The 14,778-nt window shown below is 30.2% G+C and overlaps 1 protein-coding gene across 9 annotated transcripts in view; it reads left to right on the forward strand.

Annotated features, from left to right (window-relative positions):
* Positions 1-14,778, forward strand: part of epb41l3b (erythrocyte membrane protein band 4.1-like 3b) — a 77,496-nt gene that overhangs the window by 13,192 nt on the left and 49,526 nt on the right. For 8 of the 9 annotated variants that reach the window (XM_073849022.1, XM_073849019.1, XM_073849018.1 and 5 more), the window contains exons 1-3: positions 2,330-2,455; positions 8,762-8,868; positions 14,556-14,729. In XM_073849022.1, coding sequence (XP_073705123.1) covers positions 8,773-8,868; positions 14,556-14,729 — 270 coding nt within the window. In that variant the 5' untranslated portion in view covers positions 2,330-2,455; positions 8,762-8,772. Of the gene's footprint in view, positions 1-2,329; positions 2,456-8,761; positions 8,869-14,555; positions 14,730-14,778 lie in introns of those variants that run through there. The other variant, XM_073849025.1, reaches the window with a different exon arrangement.

Raw genomic sequence — 14,778 nt, forward strand, 5'->3', positions numbered from 1 at the left:
TAGTTATTATATTTTAATAATTTTAGAGGCTAAAAGTTTTGTCTATAATGGAATTTACTAAAAGTAAATTTAAATAAATAAATAAAATGTGATTGATTCTTTTTTATTAATAAATAAATTTGTATTTATTAATAATTGTATTTATTTGTTTATTGTATTATTTCATTAAGTAAATAAATGAGTAAATTAAAATAAAATAAACTGAGAGCAATAAATAAACGAATACATAAATGGGTTTTACATTTTAATTATTTGAACTCTTTAGCAAATAAAATGTAGATCATGTAGATTTTTGTCAAAAATACAAACAATTCTGCCATAAAGACTTTAAAACATGGTTTAGACTTTTTGATTGTATATAATTTTGTCTATAATCGAATTTACCAAAAGTAAATTTAAATAAATAAATAAAATGTGATTGTTTTGAAGTAAATAAATAAATAAATTTGCATGTTTTATTTTATTATTTCATTAAGTAAATAAATGAGTAAATTAAAATAAACTGAGAGCCATAAATAAATTAATACATAAATGGGTTTGACATTTTAATTATTTGAACTCTTTAGCAAATAAAATGTAGATCATGTAGATTTTGTCAAAAAAAGAGTAAAAAAAAAAAGACTTTAAAACATTGTTGTTTAGACTTGTTGATTCTTTATAATTTTGTCTATAATGGAATTTACCAAAAGTAAATTTAAATAAATAAATAAAATGTGATTGATTTTTTTAAATAAATAAATAAATTTGTATTTATTAATAATTTTATTTATTTATTTTATTATTTCATAAAGTAAATAAGTGAGTAAATTAAAATAAAATAAACTGAGAGGAATAAATAAATAAATGGGTTTTACATTTTAATTATTTTAATTATTTGAACTCTTTAGCAAATAAAATCTAGATCATGTAGATTTTTGTCAAAAAAAGAGTCAAAAAATACTTTAAAACATTGTTGTTAAGACTTGTTGATTCTATATAATTTTGTCTATAATGGAATTTACCAAAAGTAAATTTAAATAAATAAATAAAATGTGATTGATTTTTTTTAAAGTAAATAAATAAATAAGTTTGTATGTATTAATCATTTTATTTATTAATAATTTAGTTTTTATTTATTTATTTTATTATTTCATTAAGTAAATAAATGAGTAAATTAAAATAAAATAAACTCAGAGCAATAAATGAATTAACAAATAAATGGGTTTTACATTTTAATTAACTTGAACTCTTTAGCAAATAAAATCTAGATCGTGTAGATTTGTTATCAATAAATTTAAGAGAGTCAAGAGAAAAACAATTCTGCCTTAAAAACCTTAAAACATCTAGACTTTTTGATTCTATATATTTTAGCCTATAATATAATTTACCAAAAGTAAATTTAAATAAATAAAATATGATTGATTGATAAGTAAATAAATAAATTAAATTTTAAGGAAATAAATGAGTAAATTAAAATAAAATAAACTGAGAGCAATAAATAAATGGGTTTTGCGTCTCTTTAGCAAATGAAATCTAGATTATGTAGATTTTCAATTTCGCCATAAAGACCTTAAAACATGTTTTAGACTTGATTTGTGTATGATTTGTCTATAATGGAATTTACCTAAATTAAATTAAAATAAATAAAATGTGATTGATAATTAAAATAAATGAATGAAATTTCATTAAGTAAATAAATGAGTAAATTTGAAATAAAATAAACTTTTAATAAATAAATGTGTATAATTTTGTCTATAATAAAATGTACCAAAAGTAAATATAAATAAATAAAATGTGAGTAATTTTTAAAAAAGAAATAAATTTGTATTTGTTAATTAATTGTTTATTTATTTATTTTTAAATTATTTCATTAAGTAAATAAATGAATAAAATACTGAGAGCAATGAATTAATGTAAATAAAAAGAGACATTTCATGTTTTACGTTTCAATTAATTAAATCTTTGTCTAATAACTTGTTCTATTTTTTTATATTATTTAGTACCTTTAAGAGAGACAAGAAAACATATTATTTTTTGCTATAATATTTCATGCTTTTCTATAATAATTTTATAATGTTTCATTTTATAATAATTAATAATTTTCCTCCTTTTGCTTTCGTTCATATAAAACCATAAATAAAATCATATGGTTCACCAGATTTTTTTTTTTATTCAATTCAAAACGTATAAAAACATCTCTGTGCATAATATACTGCTAGATATTGTACAGTATTCCTCCTGCGTCACAGCTCCTCGTTTGATCTCAGCTCTCAGCTGTTACGTACACTGCGTGAGCACGGTGACGTGGGTTTGAATCCTCCGTGCGCTGCGCGCGCGCTCCCGGTCAACACAATCCCGCTAGAGCCGCTGATGAGAGCGCAGACTCCCGCCCACCCGCCGTGGCCGCTGTCAGACGCTCCGTTACCGGTGAGAGAGGAACGCAGAGCCCGAGGAGGAAAACGCTTTGGCGCTTACGGTAATGTTCACGCGTTTGTGTTGTTTTCCAGCGTTTAGAAACGCGTTTTTACCTGCAGAGGCACTGAACGTTCTGGATGAAATAAATCTGTCGGTTTATTCGGTTATTCGGGCGTTTGTGTTTAAAAGGCGCAGCAGAGAAACATCTGCGCGTTTAGTATCAAACACATTCTGTAACGTTAGTTTAGTTTAATAACCTAGCAATTATTTGATATTACAGATGTTTTATGAGGACACTTATTTATACAGCGTGATTTCTCCGCTGTCAAACGCAAAATGCTTGGTATTCGGTTAGAAACTGGGCTGAGGGATAGAAAAATCTTAGGATTGTGATGTATAACGTATATTTTAGGATAATTATTATGTTTGACGCGTCCGTTATTATTGTTTTAGCGCGTTTTGTGCGTTTAAATACTCGGAACGCTTGACAGATTGGACCGTTATAATGTGGGAAGAGGCGGGATGCTTGGAAATGAAGCAAACTGACATTTAATTCGGATTGACACCATATTAACACAATGGAAAGTACTCAATAATTGCTAGTAAATTTCACCATTAACGTTAATTACGATGAAATAGTAAGAAAGGTGCACTGAATACTACAAAACTATAAAAGGAGTAGAAAAACTAAAATATAACGTACTCTAATCTTATTTACAACCCTCTTGAAATTTTCATTGGTCAAAAGATAAATACATCTTGAGAATTTATGTCAAAAATCATTATGAAATCAAGTAAAGATCATGTTCCATGAAGACATTTAATCATCTTCATACTGCAAATATATCAAACTCTATTTTTTGATTAGTAATATGCATTGCTAATTACTTCATTTTGGACAACTTTAAAGGGGATTTTATCAATATTTAGATTTTTTTCCCCCCCTAAGATTCTAGATTTTCAAATACTTGTATTTTCAGCCAGTCCTAAAAAATGTGTTAGATCTTAATTTAGTGCTGTTGCATAGACAGTGACCACAGGACGTATTAAAACACTTATAATGTCAAAACATGTCATGATTAACACTGAAATTATCTTACACTTATTGAGACACAAATATAGAAAATAGAGTAAAAATTTTTTTTTTTTTTTTTTTAGCAAATTCAGTAGAGTAACGTAAAAGTTGTGCAATAAGTTTATTGCTTTTTGGCTGCTTGTTAATTCACATTGTGCATTTATTTTATTTTATTTGCTTTTTTAAAAAATGTACAATAATAAAAATACATTTAATAAAAATGAATAAATTACAAAAATTAAATTGAGACAATATTTCAGGCTTTTACATTTCAATTAACTTGAATTCTTTAGCAAATAAAATCTTTTTATTTATTTAAATTTTTGATTAGTAATATGCTTTGCTAAGAACTTCATTTGGACAACTTTAAAGGCGATTTTCTTAATGTTTTGATTTTTTGATTTTTTTGATTTTTTTTTGCACCCTAAAATTCTAGATTTTCAAGTACTTTCCTAGTTTTTTTAACCTGGTTAAATAAAGTGAAATAGAAAAACTTCATATTGCTTTTTGGCTGCTTGTTAATTTGAATTAAGGAATTTTTTTTTTTATTTAATTTTTTTTTTTTAAACTGTACAGTAATAACATATTTACAGATAAAAAAAATAAAAATGTAATATTACAAAATTAAATTGAGACAATATTTCAGGGTTTTACGTTTCAATTAACTTGAACTCTTTAGCAAATAAAATCTAGATCTAGATTTTTGTTAGAAATACCTAGAAAGAAACAAACAATTCTACCATAAAGACATTAAAACATTGTTTAGACCATTGCTTTGTGTATAACTTGGTCTATAATGGAATTTACTAAAAGTAAATAAAAATGTATATGTGAAATTTACTAGCAATTTTTAAGTAATTTCCATAGTATGGTAGTGTGGCATTATTTCAAACCGACCCTCTTCTTTCCACATCAAAATGGATCAAATCTGTTCTACATTATAGTTTTCACACAGAATTAAAATGTTATTATAGTAATTGTATAGTATAGTATTGACCTTGGTGTAATTGCTCATGACTTTTGCATTGTCTGATGTTATTGTAACTGGATTTGAAATCAGTTATTTGATGCTTTATCACATCGTTCTGGATGTTACGCCCCATTTACCCTGAGTACAAGTGATGTAATGCAGTGTGACAAAACTAGAGCTTCAAGTAAACACATAGATCAACACTGTTGATTCTGGTTTACAGTGTAAACAACTTGTGGATTTGACTTTGCATGCTTACAGAGACAATGCTTGGATCATGTTTCTTGCATTCCAGGAGTCACTTGTAGAATGTATCTGATTGTAAATCAATATTGTGTATTGATCCAGAGACAGAGGACTGTGTGTGTGAATGTGGACAAAGTTTAAGACAATGTTTATTACAGGTTAAACAAGTTTCCCATTTAATGATGATAGTTAACCTTCAACCTTCTGATTACCAGCACATGTCTTTAGAAACCTCATACAAGTCGGGTTCTGTAGACTAGTTTATAATTTGCATTGTTCTCTATCAGTCAAGAGTTTGAATTAAATAAGATTTAAGATTCTGTTTAGCAAAGCTGCATGTGTTTGTTCTGAAATGCTGTAAAAATGACACAATCATGCATTTTATTTTTCGGGATTCTTTGGCGAATAGAAAGTTCGAAAGAACAGCATTTATTTAAAATAGATATTTTGTAACATAATTCTCTTTACTATCACTTTTAATTAATTTAATGCATCCTTGAGTAATATGTAAAAGTATCAGTCCAACATTTTGAATGGTAGTATATAATGGGTTCTCACAAAAATATTGTGCAGCACAACTGTTTTCAATATTGCTAATAATCAGAAACGTTTCTTGAGCAGCAAATCGACATATTAGAATGATTTCTGAAGGATCATGTGATGCTGAAACTGCAGTATTGATGTTAAAAATGCAGCTTTGATCACAGAAATAAATTACAGTTTAACAGATATAAACCTAGGCGACAGCTGTTTTAAATGTAAAAAATATTTCACAATTTTACAGCATTTTTGATCAAATAAATAAAGCCTTGGTGAGCAGAAGAAAATCTAATTTCAAACCGATGGTGCGTACTTTGTGGTTATAAAGTAATATCCAGTGATTTCTATAGTAATTGTAGAAGAATTTCAATGTGAAATTGAATAATAAGGGGATTAACACAAACTTACCCTTGAACTCTGTGTTATCTGGTCACAGACGGCTCAGACTGCCTCTCCGTTGTGGTTTTGATGGGGTGGAAGTTTAAGCCTTTAAGAGGGTTTAACCCATCTGTGCCTAGTTAATAGGTTTCAGGTCAGGACGGGTCATATGTCTCCAGGTTCTCCTGTTTGGACAGGTTTTACACAGACTTGAGAAGAGCGATTTGGTATAAAGCCTTCGTTTTATTTCATAAATGTGCGTGTTCTTGACAGGATATGGGTGTACTTTATTGATCCCTGAAGGGAAATTCCTGAAATATTCTAGAAAGTGAGCTGACCTTCTGAGCTTATGAAAAGAGATGTTTTTTTTATTTATTACGAGAGCAATGTTAGTAATTGTGTAATAATTAATGCTTAATGACTTCATATTTGACCCTGGATCACAAAACCAGTCTTAAGTAGCACGGGTATATTTGTAGCAATAGCCAAAAATACATTGTATGGGTCAAAATTATAGATTTTTCGCTTATGCCAAAAATCATTTGGATATTAAGATCATGTTCCGTGAAGATATTCTGTAAATTTTCTACCGTAAATATATCAAAACGTAATTTTTTTATTATTAATATGCATTGCTAAGATCTTCATTTGAACAACTTTAAAGGCGGTTTTCTCAATATTTTTCTTTTTTGCACCCTCAGATTCTAGATTTTCAAATAGTTGTATTTCAACCAAATATGGTCCTATTTCAAAATATTGATACTTATGACTGCTTTTATGGTTCAGAGTCACATATATGATGAGATATGACTGTTTTTGCATCAATGTGACAAAAAGAAGGCAGCTATCAGCAGGTCAATTGGTTTGGCATTATTTAGTCATGTACTGTAAAAATACAGAGCAGAATGTGAACCAAATATGTCAAAATGAGTAAGAACTTCTTCATTTTAATTGCGTTCATTTTTATTTTTGTCCCTTTAATGCATTCAGTCCCTTGTGTTTTAGAATTCAAATCCATTCATTTTCCAGTCAGGGTGCATTCGTCCGTATGGTACTCGTTCGTTTTCTTTTTCTTCAGTAGTGCATCTATTTCATCCACCTGTGTTCGAGTGCATATCATTTCAATTCCAGAGTGATTTTCATTGTAATATCTGTCATAATCACAGCACAGCCTCTGCTGCAGCTTTCCTCATTTTTCACAAGTGTTTTATCTGTTTCCCAGAGAATAGAAACATCAGCATCTCTGTCCTCGGATGACGTCTTTTCTCTCGTTCTGTGATGCTGCTTGCTCACTTTGTTCCTGCGGTTCAGTTTGACCTACATTTCTACACAGGCCGTTAAGTTCAGGGAGTCAGTCTGACAGAATGCAGTCGTGTTATTCCTGTGGTTTTCCACTCCTCCTCTCCAGAATCTGACCATGGTCTCCATCACTGTCGCGCCTCAGAAGAGAGATTACAAAACACTCACACTTCAGGCTCTTACAAAGCATTGCTGAACAGTTGCAATCGGGATGCTATGGTGCTTGCAGAAAATCCTCATTGCTGGGATGTTTTAAGCGTTCTGAGGGGTTCCTAAACAGGTTTTTAAAGCTCCCTCGTTTTTTAAGTGCCTGTGTGTCACAAATGAGTGTGTTGTGTCCATTTTTTTGCAATGTTTTGTTATCGACAAAGAGAATATGTGTAAAAACTTTTACTCCAGCCTATTTCCATCCAACTGGCTTTTTAATTTTTCTTTTATGACAAAAATCATTAGCTTTTGCTTAGTTATAGACTGTTTAGATACTTGAATATCAAGCAATATTCATAAATTGGGTGCAGTTGTATTTTTATTTGTAATTTTTTTTTTTTTTTTTTTTGCTGTTGAAGTTTTATTAGACTGTATTGGAAATATGAATGTTAATTTCAGTTATTTTATTTGTACTAACCAACAATAACCAACGGTGGTTAGGCCATTATTAACCATTAACCAACAAAATTGTTACATTAAAATTAAATTATGTGGCTGTGACCCATTAAAATACATCAATTTGTTTTACTGGGATTATTATTATTTTTAAACACACAAAAAGCATCATAAACAACAGAAAGTGAGGATTCACATGGTCATGTCATGCACCTGCAGTACTTCAGAGAAAAACAAAATAAAGCTATACATAAAATGAATAAATAGGCCTATATGTGAAATATATATTTTTCTAAAAATCAACTAAATTAAAGGAAAAAAATGCAAAAAGTAGCAGCCTATATGCAGAATTTTTAGTGATGCGCTCTTGAGGAAACCACATCCTGTTTGTTACCTTTATTTTACAAAAGCACAAGGTTTTGTTTTTGTGTACACAAATAAAATAAAACTTTAGAATAGTTATAAATAGTGTCTTACTCTTATATGACCACAAATGAAGGAGTATTGTAAGGTCTTCTCCTTTATTGGAAGAAAAAAAATCAAGTGATTGTGCTGGCACCTCACGCACACAGTTACTAACTCGACAATGCAGCTTGTTCGTGGTCATAATAAAATACAGTCAGCCAAATATATTGAAAACCATGCTGTTTTAGTTCTTGGCACTCTACAACAAATCCTTTAAATTTAACAGTAGAACAGAACTTGGAACGAAACAAGAATGAAAATATAAGAAGCCAAAACAAATGAATTTAAAATTTTATACTTTGTTGCAAATTTTTGCGTAATTTGAAATATTGACATAGAATTTATGCACTAAAGTTAAACAAAAAAGATTATGGGACACAATTTTTGCGATAAATGACATTTCTATCAGTTATATTGGTTACAATTTTGAAACGCTTACTATTTTTTTGGCCAAAAATCCTTGGGTGAAAACCTGGCTAGTGTTGCTGTTTGTTAGTGAATCTTCAGAGACTGGTTGATGGTCACAGATAAACAGATCAGCGTCATTAGTCAGCTGGCATGTTGTGTATGGGAACACGCTCTTAACTGCAGTCTGAATGTCAGGCATGTGTCTCTGTGATCCCGGAGTTCTTGTGCTTTCAAAAATACAGTGTAAACATCACACTAAATATAAACCCCTGTGTTTGTCAGTGCTCAGATTCCCACATTACACACTGTCCATTCCAGTCCAGAAGCAGTTGTGAAATGTCTAAAGATTCCTAGCCTGAATATATCCGCATGTGTCGTTTCAGTGTAACTGGCCATGACGACGGATCCAGGCTCAGAATCGGACCTGCCACAGACAGACGACACACAGCGACCGGCGTCAGGACAGAACGGCCCGCACACACAGCAGCAGGTTAGAGCTTTCCTCATGTACATCTGCTTTATTTCATTATCTCAGCATCTCAATCCAGCTTCTGCTGCTGTTGAGTTTCTGTGTCATGTCATGTTAAAGGGTGTCCATGGGTCCTTAAAAAGTCTTAAAATGTCTTAAATTCAGCTTCAATGGGTCTTAAATATTTTTGCTCACATTACCGCTAAAGTGTCTTTGGTCTGACGGACCTAATGGCTGTTTACTGTCATTGGACAGAACAAAGATTCCCTCAAATATTTTTTGTTTGTAAATTCATAAATGTATTTAAAACATTAATCGTAGAACATTATTTATATATTATTTATTGCACTTGTGATTTTGCAGTGTAAATTATTTAATCTGCCTGGTAACAGCCCCTATAAAATTATTGTTGAATTGTAATAATTTGAATTGATGCATACATTTTTTGTTAAAACATATATACATATATATATATATATATATATATGAAGTTATTTATATTTGTATATATTGTTATTTATATTTATTTTAATTTTTAATTATATTTATTTATTTATTCCTTAACCGAGACAGCCCTAGATGTAGCATGTCTATCTAAATTCAATGCTGAATGCTGCCTTTACTCTTGACTGAATTACCTAGCAACTTTTTGATGTCTGTTGTTGTTGTTGTTGTTGTTGTTGTTGTTGTTGTTGTTGTTGTTTATTAAATATTATTACTCAATAAATAAAAATGTATATAAACTATATTTTAAATAATGTATTTAATAATAGTATTTAGTAATGAAAAACGATGGTGAATTTAGTTAACGTTACATTGTTCCGCCTTTAGATGGTGACAAGAGACAGTTTTATGAGTGAGCAGTTATTAGTGATTTTGTGACTTTTAAAATGAAAAGTTAAGCGGAAGTTATTTTTAGCTTCAACAACAGTTTGCCACAGCGAATAAATGCACTGAGCAGCAAAATCACCCATAACAGATGAACAGATATTAATGCTTTCTTCAGTAAACATTTAAACTAATGTCATATCATCGTGAATATGAATAATGAATGCTCTATCAGATGCAGGTACGTTAATGACTCGCTCAGTCCATCTGTCTCTCATAATACTCAAACATGATACAGTGAGGTTTTAATACAGTATTACAATAGGCTTTCAATGAAGCAACTCAACATTCCTTCGTTACTAGTTCTAAAGTGACGTTTTGGAACACTGCGTGCCGATATACAGCCATATCTCAAGTCTACTCGTCTGATATTGCTCATATTAGGGCTGGGCCGATAAACGATATAATATCGAATCGCGATAAAATTTATGTTAATAACGATGATAAGCTCTAGACATTTTTTGCTCGATATGGATTAATCTAAGAGCCAATCATACAGCAGAAACATGCGACAGCGGCCAATCAGCGTGCAGCGTGCGTGTGCACGTCAAAGTACAAAGTTCATTTTCTACAGCACTTTGCGAAGCAAACTTACACCAGGACGACAAAAAAAAGAGAGTGGAAGCAGCGACCAAAGAGAAACTAACCTCGAGTTATTATCCAAAGATGTTGAAGTTGTCGACAAAAAAGGTAGCACGAATTCCGTAAGTGGTTTGACTATCTGAAAAGTGGCACGATTGTTAAAACTGAAACCGAAAGCAAAAAACGCACGCGCATTCAAAAGCAATTTAAATCCCCCTTGTTTAGAGAGTGACTCCGCAATGCGCGCAAATTAGGCTACATGACATATCTAGGCTGTTATCTGCATGTAGACTATAATAGGTTGTGTATGTCTATAGCTCTGTATCATGCTTGAAATATTCCGTCTCTATTTGCACTTTGAATAATGAGAGAGTAGCCTACTTTGATTCTGGCTGAATTGTCTGCACTTAATACGATTAAGAAAGAGCTGTGTCGTAATTTTTTGATATTTATACCGTAGATTGTTTCAAAATGCAGTGGTTGCCTCTAATTTAAATAGCTCAACCTATAATAGAGAAAATAAACAATTGTGTTAATAATAACAAATAATAAATAAATAAATAGGCTAAATGTGTTACAAATAATGTTTTTACAATAATTTTATGTTCACATTTTGTACATTTACTCTCATTTACCATACTCTGTCACAATTTTAACAACTTTTTTCATTTATGTTAGGAAGTTATTTTAATTTTTAAGGCCAAACCTGTAATCTGATTTTTGTTAATAAACTATAGGCCTACTTAATAATTTAATTTAATGAATCCTTTAATTTTTGTGGCTTTAGTCATTATTGGGATACTATTTTAAAGCTGGCAACATCAACAGCTTATATCGAAATATATATCGTCATCGTTCAATATGGGGAAAAATTATCGAGATTAGCTTTTTGCCATATCGCCCAGCCCTAGCTCATATATACATACACTTTTATATTTTACAATAATGCGATTGTTTACAATAATGCGTTACTTACACACTATTGTGCTGTTTAAATACTGTGCAGTGCTTTGACACAATCCGTATTGTTAAAAGCACTATATAAATAAAGGTGACTTTACTTGACTTGACTTTTATATTCTTATATATTTATATATTTTTTTTTTCTTTTCTTTTTTTAATCTAGATTTATTTTTAGAATACATATATTTAAAAAGTAAAAAAAATTGTCCTTTATAAAGGTTTGCTGATGCTGATTTAAGTATGTTAAATTTGAACACTGATGAAAATATGATGAAAATGTTTGTATATTGTATAGTTCACTGTATATTGTAACAATAAATATCATTAGTTTTCATCATTTTAGTTTTGAAATTTAGTTTTCTTTTTACATTAAACACATTAAATATTATAAATACTGTATGTAATAAAATGTGTATTTCCATGACAGTTTTAGGTCTTAAATTTCATATTAGGTGGTATTAAAAAGGTCTTAAATCCCAGGAATTGATCCATGCTGTTTTCATTTAATGTGTTAAATGACTAAACAATATTTGTAGCATATAAAACCCAGTCACAATTGAGCTTTCTATTGATGTATGGTTTGTTAATATAGAACAACATTTGGCTGAGATACAACTATTTAAAAATCTGGAATATTGAGTCCTTAGCAATGCATATTAGTAATCAAAAGTGAAGTTTTGAGATATTTACGGTAGGAAATTTACAAAATGTCTTTATCTTTACCTAATAAAAGAAAAATCAATAATTTTTACCCATACAATGTATTTTTGGCTATTTCTACAAATACACCTGTGTTACTTCAGACTGTTTTTTTGGTCCAGGGTCACATATATCTGTTATATATCGGTAATATATATATTGGTTCTGAATGTTTTTGGCATGTTGCTACAGTAGGTCAAACAAAAGAGCCAATCCCTAAATGTCTAATCTACAATTTTCTGGAAAATGAAGGACAGAAGACTGTTTTCAATGTGTCCTACTTTTTTGGGGTTCAAGGACAACCCATGTTTTTTTCCGAAGGACATTTTCGAAGGTGCATTTTTAATATTTTGATAATTAATCATGGTGTCTACCTTAAAAAAAGATTATGCATGTTTCTGTTGTGACTGTAATGACTATTCATCAGTGCACATTATTTTTAAGAACAGGACATGCCATCAAAATATGTGACCTTGGACCATAAAACCAGTCAGAAGGACTTTCCATAGATGTGTGGTTTGTTAGGAAAGGACAATATTTGGCCAAGATACAACTATTTAAAAATCTGGAATCTGAGGGTGCAAAAAAAAAATATATATATATATATATATATATATATATATATATATATTAATAAAATCGCCTTTAAAGTTGTCCAAATGTTCTTAATATATTTAATATATTTATGGTAGGAAATTTGCTAAATATCTTTATGGAACATGATTTTTGGCATAAAAGAAAAAAATATAATTTTGACCCATACTTTTGTTATTTGCTACAAATATATAATGTAGTGACTGATAGGATTTATTGTTACAGAATTAGTTGAGAGATTTTTTTCCTGAAAGAAAATCAACGTGCTGAATCTGATTGCTTTTATATCCAAATGAATCAATATTGAATTGAGTCATGATTTGTGTCTCAGTAGCCGCCTTATTAGTCATCCAGGAGCCAAAGACAAACCTTTCTGAATCACTTTAAAGCGCTCGGCTATATTTGAGTGTCTTGTTTACTTGCTGCTAAATACTTCAAACTAAACTTGTTCACATTTTCTATGCAGCTGTCAAAAGCACTGACTTGCTCTTCCTTAGAAGTGCTTATTTTATGAGTCATCTCCAGAGTTTTCTCATTCCTGATGTGTTTACTTGGGCTGCATGTCATCATGATGATATTATGTGGTGTATATAAGCAGTATAAGTGAGACATCAGGATGGATATTCAGATATAGTCCCAGCGAGAGTTTCGGGACCTTTCTAGAAAGTAGGTAACTGAGATTATGTAACGTAATTTAATGATGAGAATCTATTCACGGGAAAGTGCTGAAATAAACCTGCATGATGGAAATAACAGCCTCTGAAATTAAGTTGAGAGATGAGATGGGTGTCAAGACGATCTGTTATGAAATTACTATCTTCAGGAACACGTCTATATATATATATATATATATATATATATATATATATATATATATATACATCTTAGATTAAGGAAATTGGACATTTTCATACATGCATTCTTTAGAGTTCAAAGTCATCTATTTTTCTGTTTTTTTTGTTTTTTTGTTTTTTTTAAGTAGCGTTTATATATTTATATACAGGGCCTAAAATGAACACTCACCAAGCTCTAAATGCAAGTAAAAATCGAGTTAAACTTTTACGAAATATAACAATGCAATGTTGTGAAAACGCTGAGCTTCTTCAGACAGAGCACAGTTAGCACTTCAGTGGATGATAACACACACAGTTATATTAAAATACGCTGCTTTGGCAAGTTATCTTGTAAACGCAGTCTTAAATGAGTTTTAAAGTCTTAAATGACTGTAAAGAGTAAACTGGATGTGTCAGATCCACATCATGTGCATCAGGTTTTAAAGAGACAACGCTGATTTTTAAAGTGAAACCTGCTAAAGTCTGTCATTGATGAAAATCAAAGAAACAAAAGAAAGAGAAATACATGACTTTTAAGTTTTGTAGCTTGAATAAAGATTAATCTGTTTAGTTTATACAAATACAATTTATAGTTTATGTAAAGATCTAAAATCACTTTAATTAAAAGTTATTTGTTTCACAGCATATTAAATGGTAAAAATAATGGCTTTGAATTATACTCTAAATGTTGAATGGCTACAATTGATAGGGAAAATTGATAGGGAAAATGCATTTAATAGAGATACTAGTATGAAAAATGTAAAAAATTATGATTAAATATGGTTAGCCATTGTAGTAGTAGTAGTAATAACTGCCTGTTTTTGCAAAAAAGACTTTCATGGCCAGTAAAACATTTTTTTTTGGCCAGTAAATTTTATCATGTCAAAAAGCAAGTGTGGCAAAAAGTGTTTTAGGCCGTTTGTATATATATTATATTATTTTATTTATTAATTATATATATATTTCAAAATGTTATTTATTCCTGTTATACGAAGTTTTAATTATACTGTATGTTGTTGACGTTAGATTTGTATCAGCTGTGTAATAGCCAATAAAGCTGATATAGCATTACATTTAAACACAATCAACCAATTTACAAACTATTTATAGGTATTTCAATACTTGAACTCACTTGCTGTGTTTTCACAGGGTCATTCAGAGGTCAGATCAACCAATCAGCTGCAGCAGGAGGACGACTACATTTCCCAGAAGTCTTTGAGCAGCAGAATCTCCTGGTCAGCATTAGGCAGGACTCACCGATTGAAAAACATGGAGTGTAAGATCAAACTGCTGGACGGAACCGACTACACCTGCACTGTAGAGGTGGGTGATGATGATGATGATGAAGGATCAAACAGATCATCATACTGAC

Source organism: Garra rufa, chromosome 10 (genome assembly GCF_049309525.1).
Source record: "Garra rufa chromosome 10, GarRuf1.0, whole genome shotgun sequence".
Taxonomy (NCBI): domain Eukaryota; kingdom Metazoa; phylum Chordata; class Actinopteri; order Cypriniformes; family Cyprinidae; genus Garra; species Garra rufa.